The 21,184-nt window shown below is 43.1% G+C and overlaps 1 protein-coding gene across 1 annotated transcript in view; it reads right to left on the bottom strand.

Moving 5' to 3' along the window:
- Positions 1–16,909, bottom strand: part of gabbr2 (gamma-aminobutyric acid (GABA) B receptor, 2) — a 153,258-nt gene extending 136,349 nt beyond the window's left edge. Inside the window, exon 1 of the mRNA XM_076106019.1 lies at positions 16,595–16,909. Within this exon, the coding sequence (XP_075962134.1) occupies positions 16,595–16,909 (315 nt within the window). The remainder of the gene's footprint in view (positions 1–16,594) is intronic.
- Between the last annotated feature and the right edge of the window lie 4,275 nt (positions 16,910–21,184).

Raw genomic sequence — 21,184 nt, 5'->3', positions numbered from 1 at the left:
GGAGGCACGCACATGAAACACAAGAAGAAGGGTGGGCTCGGTACGTGCAGATCAAACCGTGTTCACAGAAGCAGAGATGTACACACACACACACACACACACACACACACACACACACACACACACACACACCTTTTCCCAGCACCGCTCTCACGTCATTAAAAGGGGGTAAACATGCCTGGTTGTGTTTGCACCATTCGCATCCAGCCGTCGTCTCGCTGTGATTCCCTCCTCCCTTTCCCAAATGCTCTTTTCTCTTAACCTTTTTTGCATCTTTTTCCCCCTTCTCTCCTGTGTTTTTCTGCTTATTGCTCCACCACAAGCGTATTATTTTATTATTTTATTATTTCTGTGTACTCCAATAAAGAAAATGTCAGATATCTTTTGACTTGTAATTTATAAACAGTACAAACGTGTATATTCTCAACAGATTCATCGCATATCCACCAAAGTAAAAAACAAAATAAATGCCCACGGACCTTTGTGACGCACTTCCATTATGATGTGAGGGATGGAATCTATGTGTAAATAAAATATCAGTTCCTTGGTGAGTTGAGTGAGATCTGAGCAACGAAGACATTTGGTCTCCAGTGTCTAACCAGCTGCGTTAATATTTCAATTACCCTCATGAATAAAGGAATTAAATAGGTACTAACATTATTCTTGGTCCGCCTTTGTTGAGGAGGGAGGAAGCTGTCACATGTGATAAGACACTTCTGCCAAAGCCTTCTTCTCTAATATGTTCAGACTGGTGAGCTGTGGTTCCTCAGTGATTTGGGAGATATGCACTGGATATTGAATATTTTTCTTCTTCAGTTTTGTCATTTTGTATTATAAGAAAACAAATTTAGATCTCTGGATCTCTGTAAACACCCAGAGACCCATGACAAAACGGATGATAAATTATTGACTTTTCGGATGAAAATCTCAGCAAGATATTGTTGTCCTTCTTTGATTCTTTATTGCCTAAATCGTCAACACTTTTTAGCAGTACCAAGGGTCGCATCTGAAGTTAGGCTTTCCGGGCAAACTGTGACTGATAAATAAAGAGTTCAGTCAATAGAAGATTTACATAGAAATCAATGGCTAACACAGCATTCAGCAAATAGGATCAGAGTAGTTTTGCAGGATTTTCACTTGATTTAAAACATCGATGATTTTGATGAAGAATAGTCACATAGTTGTTTTTGTTAAACCGTCTCAAAGCACCTAAAGACATCTCTAGTAGATCAGCTCTTTGAACTTTGGTAAAATATTCTAAATTTGAATATAACATCCACTGTTTTTCTGGCAATGATAAAGTAAAATATAACTAACACAAAGGAATACTGTATGTTACGAGCAGTACAATTATATTACTACTCCTGCCTGTATTGGCCTCCTCTCCAATATTCCTCATTTTCTCTTTAACTATAATTATCTTCCTCTTAGCTCAATAAATTGTAGCTCGCAATGCTTCTTCCATCTGTCACAGCTTATTCGGTGTAGCATCAGAGAGTAGAAGACCTTTTCTGTTTCAGACGTCGCTGACATTTACATTTGCCCTCTATCAAAGAAAGCCGAATGGTCGTAACCCTGCGGTCCCCTTGCCGTCGTTGTCACACATTCTGCCTTGAGGAACAACCAAGCCAACACTGATTCCCCCATCTTTGCAACGTCACTGGCGGCGTGAGTGGGCGAAAACAAATTTGCAGACAACACAATTTAATACAGCAACATTTAAAACAATATTTTACTAATAGTTGGAAATTCCTAGTGGGCCTAAAATAGAAAACAATAAGAAAAGCTAGAAAAGAGAGCCAAATGATTGTTTACTTTAAGAGAGACACAGAACAGACCAGATAGGATGCTGCACACAATGAGAGACAGAAGGCCCTTTCCTGAAAATGGGATTCCAGTGAGCAGAAGAAGTCGGCATGAAGGCCTTCTAGAAATCAATAGAAGATCCCCTGTGAGTGAGAGCAAGTCAACAGAGCAGAGAGCAGCACAGAGTCGGGGCATACGGATAATATTTATGTAGAGGGAGGCTGCCAACAACCGCCAGGGACCATGTTTAATTCTGATTCATACATCTTAAAAGCAGTGATCTGGTAAATATGAGGCATGTTCATTTATTCAATGAGAATACATCCAGTAACAGGTCAGCGCTGGAGAATTGTTTAGTATGCTACCTAAATATTCATGTCAACATCCCCGGGATTGTGTGCCTTCTTCTTTTTTTTAAGTTCAGAGGATGTCTCTGAGCACACGAAAACACACACTCATCACATACCTTTGTATGAGGACTGAGTGTCAGGTTCTGTGATCACAGCTTCGACACTGCGCGAGACAGATCATGTCACCGTGTCATTAGTTATGTTTACATTCATCCCGTGAACATCCACGATGGATGTTTCAGGTACATACAATTAGCAGGTTTACCAACCTCATGAATAAATGCACAGCGTGTGCACACCGCCAACTCTAATTGATGTCCCCTTTCCACACAATTTACATACATTAGAAGGCACTGCATCGCCAGCGGACCCTTTACACATTTGTCTGCCAAGGCCAAAAGGTGAAAACGCAATTGCGCTAACGCAGCCATGTTAAAATGGCTTAAAACATTAATTTTAGCCTCATTGTTGTTTTTCTTTTCCATTTTCCCCCCACAGGAGACCTTTATGTTTTTAATGGCCATGCTAATTGCTAATGTTCCACTAGAATACTAATAAGGGCAGTAATTAGTGTAACATGGACTGTAGCTCAGTGTGGAAAAGAGTTGTTTTTTTCCTTTTAAAGAGCCTGTAAAATGGAGCTGAAATCCCTGGCAGGGACTGGACATTTAAAATTAGCATTCGGGTCGTTTGGCAGATGCTTAATGCTAACAAACTTTACACTCTAAAAACGACTGCAACACCAAGAACGTCACAGTGGCGAGGACCTTTATCAGTGTCCTTTCCGTCGAATCGGAAACACCTAGCCTAACACCATACTGGCCAATAGACAGCTTGTTGACAATTACATCAGCACAGGGTTGCAATAGCTCCGTCTATGTGAGTATAAACGTTGATATGAATACGCCTTAGGAGTAATGTTCTCCATCCGTCCAGATGGCCCTTGGAATGATCTGCTTTACGTGGGATAATGAAATCTCACTCACTATCCAACTGCTTTCTATTGAATTAGCGCGATATGCATCGTTCCTTCTCACAGCTTGGGATGTCATCAGCCCAACCAGCGCTCCACGTTCATTGTGCAAATCAATCACAGACAACTGAGGCAATAAAATCGAAAGAAAGCCCAATAACCATCACAGTACGAAAGGCAGGAATGATACATGGCGGGGATGCTCTTGCTATACAGTAAAATGGGGCTCCCCCTAAAACACAAGCTGCCATTTGAAACACAAACTGCCCATCACTCACTTGTCACTGCAAGAGCTCAATATAACGTATACAGTAGTTTGGTGATTTAATTGCTTTATCTATCTTGTATAGTGTGTTGAAGTGGCTGAATAGGGGCGAATTCCCCAGATGGTCTTTTACCTTGGAATTTCAAGTATAACGAAAGGATTCAATGAAAGATGGCTGGCAGAGGAAGTGGTGGCAGAGGAAGTGGTGGCAGAGGAAGTGGTGGCCAGTATCTCTTGGCAGCAGTGGCGAAAACCCCAAGAGTGCATTCCTCAAGCATCCCACTGTGGCCATGAAACATCACATTATGGAAAAAATCAAGTGAAAATATGATTTAACTGACGGTATGCAAGAGACAAAATTCAGGTGCAGTTGGATCATATTGTCAACAAGCTTTTTTAGAAGCAGAAAAGGGGGGGGGGGGGGGGAATAAAAGAGGCATTCTGCCATCACCCTGTTTTTAGCCATTAAATGAATACACACAGTTGGGCTTCATGAACAGAGGAGCTGCTTTCTGGCAAAGACAGTTGTGCATTTGGATGGAGTCAAGATATCAGCATGAAAGTAATCATGTAAATAGTGTTATCACCAGATAAGATGAGGATTATTAGATTATGCTAAATATATCCCCTCAGTCTCTATTCAACATGTCAATTACGATCCAAGATTTCCAGATGTAATGTTTGAAGATGGAAATGGCCGTTAATGGGCAGCGTTTTGATGTTCACAAGTCAGATAAAAATTTTAAAATGTCGTATTTCGAATACTTGCTAATCTCATGCAGTCCGGGACTTGCTGTAAGTAATTTTAGTTTATAGGGAAGTCAGCGTGCTACAACGGTCACAATTGCAATGGTACAAAAATACCCGCTCTGACCATCCCGCTACGCTGATTTGAATGGGAATGTCCGTTCGACTCTCATTTATTTCTATTAACAGAATGTAAACTCTAGAGAATGTATTCCATGGTTGAGCTTTTGAAGCTTTTAAAATGGTGAGGAATGAATTCATGAATGCAGATTGCCTCCTTGACTGTGCATTGTGGAGACCTGTTGTCTTGAGGTTGTAATTTATTTGTGACACATGTAAAAAAAAAAAAAAAAGCAAATTTGATGAAATGGGCCCAAGCTGACAGTGCTTTAATGGCATGGCTTCAGACTGCTGATCGATGTGAAGCCCAGATGTAAGTAAAGGAACACAGCATCACCAGTGATTTGTGACCATAGCGGAGTTCCAATCCGTTGAATAGTGTTCAAATGATATGTGCCCTGCTTATATTCTGCTCAAGTGCCAACAACTGGACAACTTTGCTCTTTTTAAAGCTTAATAATTCAGATGTGATCAAAAATGCATTTGACATGAGCCATCTATTACATCTGTAAGTTTCCCCCTTCTTGTAGATTACTGAGCATGCTACTCCAGCTTCACACCTAATCACACACATCCGGTTAACCACAATAGGCGTGCTGTCAATAAAAAATAAAACGCTTGATTTAAAGGGCCCTGCATCTCTTGGGAATTGTATCTACAGTGTTACTTTTGAACACACCATTTACCAACAAGTCTGCTCCAGCAGTTTCTTGCCAGGTCACCAGATCAGCTGCCTCGGGTTTGTTGCCCTACCGGCCCCGTATCAAGCCCTTGGCGAATAAACCATGCGAGATAACAGTATTTCGGCGAGAACACACCCTGTGCATGAGTTTGTGTGTGTGTACCCTCTTCATTCAATAAAGAAGGCAATAAAAAGGCTCCCCGCCTTACAGTAACAGTTCATTAGTCAGACAGGCAGCCGCCTGTCTGACTCCAATCAGAGTCAGACAGGAACCCACCTCAATATCAGCTGCAGTCTGACGCAGGCTCTGTAGCACTTACTACTCGTTACAGCCACAATTCCTGATCTGTAGCCTATAACACGGTTTGGTTAGAGATGTACTAACCAAAGAGAAATTGCCTCATTACAACATGTAGTGCAGCTGAGGGAAACATTTACCGTCCACTTCTGTGTGTGATGGTTTGAGTGAGGGTGTGTGGATGTTTTGGTGTGGAGTGTGTGTTTGGGGTTGTGGATTGAGGTCTGTTTGCCAAATGGAGTTGAGACTGTTGAACACAAAATGCAACCCACTCCTGGGTTTCACTGCTTCTTTTTTTTTTCACTGACAAAATACAATTTCACTGCTACAACATAGGAAAGCCCAGTTTAATCCATTTTGCTATCCATTCATACACCTAGCCGTCCGTGAAGACACACACACACACATGCACAAACAAAGGCATACACAGACGCACAAAAATTAGGACTGCGCCACGGCAGATAGAGCTTGGTTGCAAATGATCTCCTATCATCATTATGCAGCCTTTTGTAATCGCATGTGGCATGATTGCTTGCTTTGGATGGGCATGACAGATGTGTACCACTGCTACTGCATGGGCACTTAGGGAGTGTGGTAGGGGAGAGTGTGTGTGTGTGTGTGTGTGTGTAGGCTACATCCGTGATTCTACTGTCTGTTGTTATCGCTCTCGGCACACAATGGGCTCACCAACTGCTTTCTGCTAGCAGGCCCGAGCAATCACGGACGGGGAAGTGGTAGCCACTATGAGCGTGCAGCAAACGGACAAAGGTCTATGTGTCTATCACAGTATGCTGGAGCAGAGAGCTGCAGTGTGCATGTATGCATGCTGGGGGCCTATACTACCGGCAACAAATCACAATAGTTACACCTTCAGACAATCCTCGTACATGCATTTGGTGTGTAGTCAGTTAAAGCAGGAAAATACTGAACGACACACAGAGAATTACAATGTTTGACAACCGTAAAATCTAAATGGCACACACCGGAAGAGGAAAAGCAAAACACAAACTGACAGTTGGTTTCCTCGCAGCTGGATGAGCACAAAAGCATGAGATATTGCTCGAGGAAGCTTTAATGTATTACATCCATCAGTCTATTTCCGTAAAATAATAACTGTGAAGGCTGTGCTTCCGAACAGGTGCTCCATGAAGATCCTTATCGGTGTGATTGAAACTGTTTAATCGCTCCTTTCGGACAGACGAACAGCACAGACAGTGACATGTTTTGATATCCTAAAAAGCAAACCTGTGTGTGTAACCCTCAGACAAAAGGTAGAGACCATGAATCTGGAAATACGTGCTCGTTGGAATCGTTTCCATTGTGTACAATTTACAAATCATGCCCATTTGTTAAAATCTTAACATTTGTTAAACCTGCTGTGTAAATATTGCATTTTGGTGCAAAAGACTTGCGCCTCATGAGGAAAGTCGAGCTATTACACTTAGAGGTTCCTTGAACTCTAAAATTAAATAAATTGACAGTTCACTTTTCATCTGACTGTCTGATGGTTTAATGGCATTCCTTAATTGCGTTGAAACAGTGGGAAAGCCTCCATTACATCATTATTCTCATATTATTGTAATAGCAGAAGCTGTCCAGTCTAAAGTCGATTCTTTTTCAAAGCCAGCTTAGGTAGGGCAGCACAGCACCCTGGTGCCCTCTGTTGACCAGCCATAATGGATATGCATGTTTGTTTACATGTGTTTTTGGCTTTGTGCGCGTGTGTGGGTGAGTGAGTCAGATTAATGAAACATGTGTGTGTGTGCAGGTGTAGATGCATGTCATGGTGAGAAAGACAGAAAGATAAAGCAAGAAAGGCCATTATTCTTCTGTGGCACCTGCCTGAGTCTCCACACACCACAGCTGTGGCCATAACAACCAACCTGTCCTCTGGGAACAAGTGTTAAGTGCCATTGACCCGCGGGAAAAGGATGCACACATGCCAGAATCATACACATTACGTGATGCCAGAATGACCCAAATGCAGAGACACACGCTAGGTCACCGGCCCTCAGAGTCACCCACATACTGTATGCGTGGACTTACGCAAGCGTCAACATAAAGTTACCTTCTCTTTATTTGTAAGCGCGCACACACCGTACACATGTGTGCCCACACACATCTCTTTTCCAAGACGGCTCCTGTTTTTTTGCCAAGAATTACATGAGCTTTAATGTAATTACAGGACTGACAAGGACAGACTCTCTCTGCTTATTGCTCTGTGCTGGGCCCCCTTGAGAGCAACAGACAGGAGCATGCACAGAGTACTTGTCCAATCTCTAATGACAACGGCACACCCTTTCCCCGATAATCCTTTCATTTCTGCCCACTCACGGGAGAGGGAGAGGGTGGCAGAGAGGTGAATGTGGTGCCTGTGAGCGTGTGTGTGAGTGGGCGTGTATTACTCATGTTGTGGGGACATAAATATGTTTACACAGTCACATTGTATGGACTAGCCTTCTTTTTGGGGACTAAATGCACGTCCCCATAACGTAAATCTTTACATTTTAGGATCAAGACTTGGTTTAAGGTTACGGTAAGGCTAGGTTTAGGTTTAGGTAAGGTTTAGGATTAGGTTGGTAATGGTTGGGGCAAGACTCCAGGAAATGAAGTAAGTCAATGTAAAGTGATGGAAACGCAACTGTGTGTGTGTGTGTGTGTGTGTGTGTGTGTGTGTGTGTGTGTGTGTGTGTTGTGTGTGTGTGTGTGTGTGTGTGTGTGTGTGTGTGTGTGATGGCGGAGTGATGAGCAGTGAATGGAGCAGACAGGGATGGAGTGAGTCGGGGAGGTAACATTTTAAAGATTAGGGTATAATGATGGCTTAGCAGGTACTGAGCAGAAAACTATAGTCATTCTTGAAAAAGGTCACCTGGTGTGAGATGAATGCTTTGTTTAAAGATGAAAAGTCAAACAGCATTAGAGGACGAGCAATTTAAAAAATTGGACGCTCTCTCACACGTACCACCTCTTTCTATCTTCACACTATGTCCCACACACACACACACACACACACACTCACTCACACTCACACTTTTAGTGATGGAAATTCTCCTGCCGCACTACAGCAGGGCACCGCTCTTGGGGTTGGTAACCATAAGCACACAAACACATTCTCCTGGATCTTGTCTGAGTTCAGTAAACAGACTGAGACATCATGGACATCATTCTGAATGGGCTGCACGATTAAGGCCAAAATGAGAATCACTATTATTGTGATCCAATATTGAGATCACGATTAATTATTGAATTTAGGGACAAAATATTTTTATAGCACTTTTACATTTAAATACAACAGACGACTGCTTTCACTTTCACATAACTAATCTTAGCATCAGAATGAGACTTAAAATATGGTTCTTCTTTACCTGAATTCAGTGCGTTTTTGTTTTGCCCGTAAAATATTCAGTATATCTCTACTCTACTCTACTCTACTCTGCACCCGCAACATTTAGGAAAGTCTTTCACATGCTGTTGCTGCAGGGTGCACGCTCATCAGAATATCTCCATCAGCCTGCTGGTGACTGCCTGTTAGTTTGGAAAGAGTTTTCTACGAGTGGAGCACACATTTTAAACGTCAATATCGCTATTGATCACGTTCATTTAGTTGAGTGAAGCCAAAATGGTGACAGTGATTAATATTCGATTGATTGTGCAGAACTAATTCTGAAACCACTTCCAACCAAAATTTTAAAAAAGAAACTTACTTTCTAAAACTTACACCACATTTGGAAGTCAAAATGAGTGATTTTTAAGTAGTTTGCAGCAGATAAATATTCACTGAGTTAATTGTCTGTGCAAATGGCTTGGCTAGCGATCAATGGCAGCTTTATAGATGGTGCAAGCCAGACGGATGGACTGACTGACTGAGTATTGCACTCAACATGGCAGCAGCCATCTTCTCAGTATTTTCAGCAGTACTGAATAAAGATGAGGGATTTTCCTCCTCATCCCAGCTCTCATCTATCGCAACTTTTAAGTTACATTTTCAGTGTTTTTCTCTACAGTTTATCTGCCTCGCATTCCATCTCTCCTCTCTAAACCTCCCCTATCTCGTCCTCCAAAAGTCCCCATTTTCTGCCTCCCCCACCTCTTCATCCATCCTTTCACCCCCGCCTCCATGTGTCCCTCCCTTCCGCACCACAGCCATGTAAATCAGAGATCAGAGAACCTGTTTTTTTAATGTAAAATGGCAGCCAGATGCCTGTTTCGTCCACCTTTTAGAGTCACTGTGCATCTAAATGACAGTCGAGTCTAAGAGAAGAGAAAGAAAAAGACGAGGAGGGGGCATGCCAACAGATGTCTCATCATAGCATCTGCTGGGAAAACACAATACGAGGACACAAAGAAAGGAAGATTAAAATTTGACAATGAAAATTTCATTTGAAAAACATAATTGATTATCACAAAGGCTTTTCCAACACGAGTGTGTCGCCTGTTTGTAATTAAAACGCAATGAATGTGGGGTAAACATATGTGAAGTTTTAGATTCTTTCACAGTTGAGGCACGCTGCTAGAATGTATAATGACAGCAAAAAAAAGATGTGCAGTAATGACAGTGACACCTTCAGCGACAGCGTTCCGGTTGAAATTTCAGCAGGAGACACCCGTCCACTTGCTTGATTTTTAACAATATCAGTGTGAGGTTATTGGGTTCTTCTCCAAGAATCACATTCACCAGCCACTTAGATATGCAGTACCCTGCACACACACATCCAGGGCACGGAGCGTTTTCCATTCTTTCTCAACCTCCAGCAGCACTCATGCACAAACGTACATTTCGACTGCTTTGCAAGCAACCAACGGGACTTGCCTACGGTGCTTTTGAAATTGAATTCAGCCGTTGCCTCTCTCATGCGATTAGCCCTTGACTTGGTCAGCACATCAGGCCCTGTGGGGTGACTGCACAGACATGAGATAATGCCAAAACCTCTCTCTTGCTCTATCAAATTAGCAGCAAACTCGCATAAACAAGAGATTCAGTCAAACATACTGTAATCTACTCCAGGCAAATGCAAGGTGCAGGGTGGAGGAAGCCAGGAGGCTAATTTGTTTTTGTCACACTTGAACTCACGTTTAGAATTGCGGTGCTCCGAGTACCAATATTATATCAAACAAGGCATTGTGTTATTAACACATTAGCGAGGAGATGTTGGCCTGTGGTCAGTGTGGAGTAATGTAGCAGAGAAGAGCAGTCAAACTTGACTCATTTCTCTTTGTAAGCTTCAGGACAAACCTCAGGGATCAACAGGAAAGAGTGGTTACGAGGCCAGGTCTATCAAGGTAAATAAGGGATGGTGGGCAAGAGATGGGCACAAGGAACAACTGGTTCTGAACGCTTGCGAGACTGCACAAAGTCCATGAGGTCCACGGCGTCGGGTTTTTTTGTAAAAGAAAAAAAAAAAAAGCTTCTTAGGTCAGTTGTAATTACGTCGTTGTTGTGAACTTTTCTTCAATTCACAATTTTCCATAATGAACGTTAGATGAAAGGATTTATCAAATGAAGTCAAGCAAACGATGAAAGCGACGAAGGAAAGAGTCATAGTGCACAAGAAAAGATGGAAGGAAATCAGGAAATAAAACATTTAAATGCATGGTACAGAGAGACATCGATGTTTCTTGTCGTGTTACACGAGTTTCAGATGATTGATGAAAATTGGTTTTAGTGAGGTAGGTTTTTTGACTACTCCGAGGGGAGGATGGATGGAGTTATTGATGTTGTATAAAAGCAATTTGATTGTGGTGTGATTCTTATTGGAACTGCACAACACTCCATGTCTAACTGCTCAAATGACCACATTGTCCTGACCTCAGGCGGTGCTGCAGGCGGGCCAATTGAAAACAGCCATGACCATATGTGGGAGTGTATGTGCTCTATGTGTGTGTGTGTGTGTGTGTGTGTGTGTGCGTGTGTGAAGGGAGGGGACAGGTCTGTGTGCAGTGGTGTGTATGAAAACATACAGTATGTGTATATATACTTCCATTCATGTATGTGCCATGTTATGCGTGTGCTTGAGTGTCATACTATCTGTTATAAAGCCAGCTTCAGGGCACATTAGAGACACTTTTTAATCTGGAAAGTTCACGTTTCTGGTCGTCTTCCTCGAGCCCTCCAGGCCACTGGCAGCCTGACTGAGACAAAGGTCAGCAATTACAGCTCGCATTTAGTGTCTTTATTAGACGGTGACCCCTCTGTCTCTAATTTAGCTTGAATCAGAGTGAAAAGAAATTGAATAATATAAAAAATAATATCACTGACACAACAACACAAGATCTTGGGATCCTTTAACTGATCTAATATGCATACTTCATTGCATGCAGTAATTGCTTTTTTTATTTTTTTTTTACATGGCCATTAAACTATATAGCCTTACAGAAACACAAATGGCATCACATTATGATGCAATAAGAATTAAGAGGCTGACCGCTTCCTCTTCCTGCACAGAAGATGATATAATCCTATTTCGGGATCTCCATCTCATAGCCCTACACATCTCTTTCTCTCTCGGATTCTCCCCTGAGATCCTGTTCGTTCTACGAGAAGGGCGGCTGCACATTGATCCCTACTATCTGTGTCGGGTCAGTGGATACAGCCACACTCAGCACTTTCTGCCTAGAGAGTACCCAGGCTGTCACAGGCTGCGTTTCCTTACAATCCTCGAATATTCGCCCTCTCCTAGGAGCAGTGACAGGCAATCTTTGTTGACCCCCGGGGGTCACCGCCTCAGCGCTGAATGGATGTCAGATATTAAGATAATATGTGGCATACAATATGAGACCCTGACATGCAGGATGTCCAGAGGCGCTGCTTCATTTGGCCTGTGTCAGATGGTTTTACACAAAAGCTCAAAGGTGAGTTGCAGCGCGTGAATCAGTGAGATCAGTAAAATATTTAAAGGCTGTAAACCATAAAGAAATGAGACTTTGCTCAAGCAAATTCTCCTCAAATCTGAACCAGCTCGTTTTGACTGAAGACCTATGCTTTGCAGCCTCCTAACACCCATTATGGTAAACCCTTTTCACTGAAAACGTAACTTCTTCTGACAAAATGACAGAACGCCTTACATGCGCTTCGGGGGGGGGGGGGGGGGTGCTCTTCCTCCTGTGAACGAGTGTACTGTACGGTGGTTTCAGGCTCGCCAGCATGAGCACAAATGTGACATGTTGCATCTAGAGCTCAGAGGAGAGGCAGTCTGTGTGCAGTATCTCTGAACATATAGGCCGCTGCTAGCATAGTCTCAGGAGGCCCATAGCATTGCATCAATGGACAATCATATACTTTGAATACCCATCTGGATATTGTATCTGGGGAACTGTGCAATGGGCAAGATCTGATCTCCAACTGCAGACGCTGTGTCTTGGCTGTTGTATTGATTTGCCTTTAAAAATACATGTGTTGACTTTTCTCCGACTGCCAGAATATAGGAAACATGACAGCACATCCCCTTAAGAACACGTTAATTAAAGTACAAGATATCTTGTTCTTTTGTTAAGTTGTCACAAAAGAAGATTCCAAGAGTGGATATCAAATTTTGTTTTTGCCTTAGATGAGACTTTTCAACTACAAATATAATTTCCTATTCAATAACTGACAACAAAAGGTGTTGGATCACTGCAGATGTTCGGGTGGTAGAGCTGTCATTTTACGGAACAAATTACATTGAAAACAATCGCTTGAATGTAGGAAAATGATCTTACTTCTGCTGCCTTTACAAAGCACAACTGCCGGCAGTAATAGTGAATGATTTACATGTTAGTTCTCGTTTGTTCGAACTTGATTTTTCTTTATAAGTGACAGCTCTAATGGGTGAAATTATATTAGTCTGTTATGCCTCCAGAAGGCCTAATGAGAGGATTGAGACTTTCTCCGTCCTCTTTTCTACCCAATTTCCTTCAATCTGTGATGCAGCAGGCCTGTTTCACAATATTATCTCATTATCCTCAAACAGTTCTTGTGACTCAGTCCAGCATTAACAACATTAACAGACCCGTCTTCACTACAGAATCCCTACAGAGTATCACCATTACTCTGCTATAGTAACAGTACACAGGAAGAGCAAACCTGTATGGAATGAAAAGTGTGTATGAATCCATTCACATTCATTGAAGCAAACACAAAAATGAATTCCACTACTCAAAGCACCTTGTTAACTACTCTACTACTTAAAAATAAGTGATCTTTCCCTGAGTGGCTGCTCTCGAGGGCCTGTCACACATCCAAAGCCGGTCGGGTGAACTAGCGTAGCTTAGCCTAGAACGCTCTCACTGCCCAAAGTCTCCCTTCCATCCTCTTCCAGTCCTGCCTGTCCTCTCCAAAGCTTTGATCCCCTAAGCCTGCAGAGTTACAGTATCATTCCTCGGTTACACTAAAACCCACACTCACACATCTAGAGCTGCGGTGGAGGACCAACTCCTGCTCCAGCACTAAGCCTCCCAGTCGATATAATCCATCCTGCTTCTTTTACCTGCAATGCCCTGGGTTTAAAGCAAAGATGTATTATCATCTGCATTTGCCGCAGCCTGCCACCGCGCCTTCATTGTTGAAACATTATCTTTGGAATCTAGCTTTGGCCTGATCAAACTGGTTCCACAGCAGCCTGCATTAGATCTCCAGGCATTCTCTATTCGGACATCTGCTCCTCCTCTCGTAACTGCTTCTTTAATCCTGCAGCAACCAGCTATATACCCAACAGCCTCAGCATCCAGGCCTTTTAGTGTTGGACAGCCCCCCCAGTTCCTCAACAATCCCCATCATCAGCACCACCACCAGGGGATGGACTGGGCCTGCTCGGTCTACCCATGGCTCCACCAACAGGGATAAAGGGATAAAGAGCCGCTGCTCAGGGACTGATTAATTACATCTGCCAGGCTAAATCCCGGTGCCACCACATCCACATCCACATGTGTGTACAAACAGTACAGACACACACTTGGCCAGATGCAACCGACGCACTGATGCATGCATTGTTTTCTGACATAAGCATGTGGTATGTAGGGAAGCTGTGTGCCTGTCAGTGTGTGTGTGTGTGTGTGTGTGTGTGTGTGTGTGTGTGTGTGTGTGTGTGTGTGTGTGTGTGTGTGTGTGTTCATCACTTTTATTCACATGTGAGTAAAGGGTTATTTGTCAATAAATGCATAATGAACACTGTATGATAAATTGTTCATAACACAGCCATCACTTCACATTGCTGCTCATATAAACATGTCAGAGGCTCCAAAAGCAATATAGTCAACATCACAGCAATAACTCTGTCCTGGGCAAAGGTCTTACCCACATGCAAATGCTCATGAGTGTTGAGATACAAACACTTCAGAGTGCTTCACTTGATATGAACAAACAATAAGAGGTTCTCATGTCTTAAGATGTTGTTGAAGTCATGTTTCTCCTGCTAAAGTCTCTGACTCTTTCATATTTTCTGTAAATATATAATAACAATATTCAGCTGCAGTAATATATTTCCATTTGCACTTCACAGTGCTCTCTTTGGTATATTGTTGACTTTAACCATGCCAGGATGTGCCAGATGATTTCCAATGGCTTGTACATACTGTTGTTGGCAGAGCACTTTCTTCGTAGAGTTATTAAAGCCACAGCTACCACAAGCTACCACTTGGCAATGTTCCTCTTTAACACAATTCATCTACTTTAACAAATACTAATGTCTATAAGGTCTGCAACTAACTAATGAAACAGGAAGAGTGTTGACTGTTTATTTCAGCATGTATTGAGGGGCCTACTATTTTTAATTTGACATTCCCAAAACCATGATCAGAGATTGCATTTTCAGCTGTCCTGTATACAAAACAAAATGTCAAACACCATTAGATTGGCAGTGCCAGAGTGTAATAGACCACAAAGTCATCAAATAACACTGTTCTCATGAGTTCCCATTGATTGTCGGTATCAGAAAGCTGGCATCGCTAACACTACCAGCGGGCGGATGTCAGGCTGGCCCACCGACCTCATGCTTGCAGCTCATCTTTCTCTCGCGGGGAGTAGAACGAGAACAAATCATAACTCTCATAAGAGCATATTAATCCCATGGTCTGAGCGCATGCAGCCTGTGAGGGCTTACCTCTGTCAACAGAGATTTGTGTGCTCTTGCACACACACACACACACACACATGCACACACCTGTGCACATACACTACTGAATAATTGCTAGACAGGAAAATCAAAAGATTTGGATCAACCGGAGATTATAATATAAATTATAAATAGTTTTTTTTATTCTATAGTGTAAATTTATTTAAGTCAATGTCATAATAGCATATACAAAACAGCTGTGAATTGTTAAACAGATAATGTCAAACTGTCAACATCCTTACGCGTTGGCATGGCAACTCTATGATGCAGCAGCTTTAAACTCCTCAACTGCATTGTGTCCTCAAAAGCCCCCCAATCGCTATAGAAGGCCACTATTAGGACTGCTAGCTGATTCAAATGATGTAATAGTGTAAACTAGCCATAGAGTGCATACCTACAATGCCAGATCATGGAGAGATTGAGTGATGACTAACCTCCAAGGACTTTAAGTGGTATATTATTGATGCTATTGTAAATAAACAGATGTTAATTTGCAGCTGGTATGCAGTGAAATGCAGTTCCTGACCAGGGTGCAAGGCGTCTGAAGAAATCGTACACCCAATTACCGCCATCTTCAGGCACGATGAGAAGCAGCCTTTTGAATCGTTAAAAGATACACTGATTCGTGACCAAAAATATTTATAGCGCAAAGCCATCTTCAGACACACGTCTTATAAAGTGAGGATAACAAAGAGACAGAAGGCAGCGTTTTAATTCGAATCCAATTGGGCGACGGGGATGAATGACATTTGTAACATCAGACTGCTATGACATTATGTGTCATCCGGAGTTTGCGGTAAACGACCAATATGGGGAGAGCACGAGCGAGTGCTTTTGGAGTGCCCGGGTGAGGCAGTGCCTTATGATGTCAGGTTACAAATAAAATGCACCATCAACGACAGGCGACAGCAGCGAGATAGACGAAGATAAGGTGTTAACAACGTCTTGTCATTCTGGGGGAGAGAAAAAAGAGAAAGCAGTTGACTTCTGCGCAATGAAAAACATGCGTATCGACGAGGCTGCACATATATCAAACATAACAGAACCAGCGTTTCCCCTTGGACGCACAATGTGTGCAGCGCTGCGGGGCAGAGTGCGCGCCATACACATGTTCACATTTACAAGCGCACGCGCGCACACACACACACACACACACACACACACACACACACACACACACACACACACACACGCTATATACAAGTGTTTTAAACAAGTCAGAGACCAACAGCAGCAGCTTAGTGGAAGGATTTAGTCTGCAGGTTTACCTCGGTGTCATAGATTTTGGTGATGAGTGAGAACGAGTAATTCCTGGACTCCCGTATGTGCTGGATGGCCAGTTGGACCGCCGGCTCGATCCCCTGGCTGATGCTGCTCATCAGGGCCGACTCGTTCATGGGCATAAGAACCATAATGGGCAAGTTTTCCCCGTCCCTGGCGAACCAGCTGTTGTCCTGTCCGTGTTTGGTGCGGTCGTTACACACCTTGGCCAGGGCAGGGTGAAATAGCAAAACGGAGAGGAGCAGGCATCCCGTCGGGAGGAGCATCTCCCAGCCGCTGCAGTCCCTCCGGGCTGGAGCCATGCTACCGTGCAAGGGTGACCAAATGCGATCCCACCGTAGCCCTCACTGTTTGGGCATCGCAAATTGGAGCTCGTCCGGGATGCTTAGACGCCCGCCCGTCAAGTAAATCGTATTTCAAAACAGAGCAGACGCGAAAGCCGCAGCAGCCCCCGCAGTGGGCAAACTCGTCGTATAGATTATGACTGCAAACTGAGAAAAAATATTTCTACTCTGTAACAGTGCCTCTGTGAGAATATTCCAAGGGCGCAGAGATTCGCGTTATTGCCTTTCGGTGTCCGTCATCCAAATGATCTCCAGTCAAAACAGCCCTATATGTCAACCCCCCCCCACCTTTCAGCATTAACTTGAACCACTTATCTGAGAAGCACAAGAATGTTCTGAAGGATGCCCCGAACAAGGAGAGGACCCCCAGTAAGTGCAGACGGGCATCAATCACTCTCTCGTTGACAGTAGCTGCGGATACAAAAATCACCTCTGAAGTAAATTCCAAGCCAAGAGCTGGCCGTGGGCACCCCTGCCAAATGCGTAATATGACAAGCTACGAGACAACGAAGCGGTACGGGGAAAAACGACTAAAAACAAACAGGATGATGTTGAAAGCTTGACCGCAAAGGTCCGACGCGGAGATGTCGAGAGAGTGTGCCTTGACAGCCTGTGAGACTGGAATGCTCATCTCCGATGGTGCGTCAGAGAAGCGCTGAAGCCGCTGCTGCTGCACACCGTGCGCGCAAGAGGGAGCACTGAATGTGGAGGAGGAGAGGAAACGAGGGAGGGAGGGAGGGGAGGGGGGGGGGGGGGGGGGGTACAACAGCCTGGTGGAAAGGCTGCATGGGCTTTATGCAGAGCAGACTCATCAGCGGCTTGACAGCCGAGCGTGATTTACTGGGCTTTTATGTCTGCAGGTAAGTAAAAATATATAGGGCTATATATACACGTGTATAGCTCTGTTGTGTTGCACGTCATACAACACAAACAAAAGACTTCTTAGAGCTGTATTTTTAGTGGCTCGTTATACATGCATATCCTAAGCGATGGTGAGGTGGTTCACAGGCAGCATGGGCTTTGATTGTAGCCGTACCTGCAGCCTATACCTGCCGAACTGCCTTTGAGCATGATAAGGCATAATAGCTGGCTGTGTGCGACTCATCCCGAGGATGAAAAGAAAATCCCCACTCCAGGACCAATAGAGAATATATAAATATTCGGAATCTATATTATCTAGACAGGAACATAGGGATTGGGACATTTTGCATGTGCTTTTGATTTCGTGGTGTAATAAACAATGCCATCTAGCAAAGCAGTTAAGCAAAACGTGCCAAAAAGCAGATTGTGAAGTTCAGTTCAGACATCCCCAGGCGTCCTGTTTGAGGTGGGTCCGAGCAAAAGTTCAGTTTTACGGTAAAAGAGAACGTAATACAGACACTGGGGCTGGGGAGGCTGTATACAATTGATTTTGGTCCACTAGAAAAATCTGAAAATGTGTGGAAAAACTCTGAGCCACGAATTCAGCTGAATTTCAGAACCACGGACAGCGAACTGTCTGGGAAGCCTCTGCGCTGTCCGCGGTGCTGTACCGCTCACGGGAGCGCCACTCCGCAGCTGCGCAGCTGAACCTGTCCTCCGCTCCCGTTGACATGTGTACATTAGCGCATTACCTGTGCTTCCCCAAGGCAGGGTATACACATTATTCTTCTTCTTAAAGGATTACCTCTTCCTTTAGGCCCCCAAGGTCCAAAAAAACAGGCAATTACTCCAATAGTATGCAACACAATATACGTGGCGTTGTTAAACAGGCGTGGGAGGCGAACATAATATGATGCCAGGGGGTAACATGTGGGAAAAGTGGCCCAAACCCTTTCAAGTCATCAACTGCAACTGTATTTCAAAACAGAGGCACATTCAGTTCGACCTACGCAATTATACCACCTGCACAACTACAATCAGTGTCAAGGTGGTTCGTTTAAAAAGAGTCTAAATGAAAGCCCAAATGGATGAGGATGAACATGGTGCAGATCATAAAGACCGCCTTGTTATGATCACTGTGGATACATGGTGTAAATCGCCCACGCCAAATATTAAACGATATAAACTTGAGGTCCAAAGTTCAGCACAGATTGCTCTTCAATTTCAAATCTAACATTAACAACTACAATGTTTTATCATTATGCTGCTGGGTAATGGCAGCATATGCAGTGCTATTAAAATACACCCTTTCAAGGTTTGCAGATGAAATCACGCTGTAGGCTTGCTGCTATCAGAAAATGCATTATGAAAGAACCTCTGCATAGTAAACCTGAGCACAAGACGGTATCCGCCCCTCTGCTAACGCAATCAATTTCCTCACTCTTCATTAGGAGTTTAAAGCATGAAGTGGCCATGATTGATGCGGCAGAGCTGACCCTCCTGGCATCTTAAAACACAGGTCATTTATCACAAGGCCAAGCAGCTCCATGCAAACAACACACAGAAGAACTGGGTATAACCCTAGAGGATTTCTGAAATATCTAGGTCTCTCTCTCTCTCTCTCTCTCTCTCTCTCTCTCTGACAAGCACATCCTTTATTTAAAAGATGTTGCCAAATCAGACATCTTAACTCCTTAAGGAACCAAATATGGGAAGGGTCTTGTTATTTCTGATTGATTTTTGACTTGACCCATGTTTTGATCTGTGAAGTCATGGTTCCTAATTTATTTGACACAAATAACAAGGCATGGAAAGTTTGCCACAATCAAAATCAAAGTGCAAAGAGTGTGGAAGTAAAGTGAGCAAAATGCTAAAATAAAACAATGAAGCAGATCAAAAGCAAAAAGTTGTGCTTTATGCACTTTGTGTTCATCCACACAATAAAATGCATCACACAGCTCTATTTCTCTCTCCTCTTAGTCATCCTTCTTTTTTTATTCAGTGGTCCAGATGAAGAAGTAGGTCAAGTTTTCATCCCATCTGTTTGTTTCGCACAAGACAACATCCCTCCCTGCTCAAAACATGTCCCCCAACATCAAGACAGCAGCCAGTTAGCAATATGTCGTACAGTACAAACAGTGTGGGCTAGGCGACAGTCACAGCATCAAACAGCAAATTAAACTTGCTTGAATGCAAGGTGAGGAAATTATAATTCAACTGGCAACGAAGAGCCCAAAAATGAGGTTGTTAATAAGCACATACTATGGTTTGTATTATAAACAGCCCTACAGATATTTTCAGGTCTCAAGGGAATGAAAGGAATCAAGGAACTCCTCTAAATTGACATTATTTGGTTGTTTTTTTCCAATGTAGAAATGGTACGTGTCCAGCGAATGATTGTTGCAAATGCCCAAATTAAAATGTCCATTTCATTTCAGATTATGAATCATTCATTAAGCCTTCAATCATGGCTCTGCAATCTGCCCGTCCTCACTAAACGAGATGTCAAGCCAATATATCACGACTAATTTGAGCATACTTGTGTGGTATGAGGGGCATGCGGTAAAATAATTATATGCAGATGTTGCTACTTGAGCAATCAGAGATGGAATTATATATTATGACCGTGCTCAGTGACGATGTGAATTACGCAACCACTTTTCAGGTAGCGTGAATGTGTTTATGTGACTATGTCAAGTTATTTTGTCTTCTTATTTAGATGCTCTTAGAAAAAAATTCTGAAACAGACTAAAGAATGACCAAGTGTTAAGCAACTGTACTGCCAAACACCTCTCAACACCACTCAATGCGGAAAAGACTCACAAGGGCATCATCCAATCCAACACACACACACACACACACACACACACACACACACAGAGAGAGCGAGAGAGAGAGAGAGAGCTGACATGGCTCTGTTTAATAGAGATTAATGGGGTGGCCTGAGGACATCCCTCACCAAAACCCTGACAATATGCCACAAGATGCTCTGAAATTTAAATGCCAGGTATTCAGAATATTTCATTGCTCACCAATGGAACACCCACGTTAATCTTTTGTAACTCGTTTACAAAATGAGCAGGTAACTGAACAGTTGGGATAATTCATAAACTTTCTGTCACTTTGTTGTGTGTATTTGTTGTCCTCTTATGCCCACACTTAATCAGACCACTCTGCTGTTGTGATTGATACTTCTGGAGTGTGTGGAGAAGCGATGGAAAGGTGTGCCCATTTATCCATCCATACCATCACTGATTCACTATTTAGCCGCAGTATGGCCATTATGTTGTTCTGCCATCAAGACCATTTGGTATCACGTTCAACTTGCACATTAGAAGATTACCGTTTGGTTTAGCACAAAGCCACACAGAA

This window comes from Anarhichas minor, unplaced genomic scaffold (assembly GCF_050575085.1).
Source record: "Anarhichas minor isolate MPS153535 unplaced genomic scaffold, ASM5057508v1 ptg000033l, whole genome shotgun sequence".
NCBI lineage: Eukaryota > Metazoa > Chordata > Actinopteri > Perciformes > Anarhichadidae > Anarhichas > Anarhichas minor.
The sequence above is the reverse complement of the archived record's forward strand: the minus strand, read 5'-3'. Positions and strand labels throughout refer to the sequence as shown.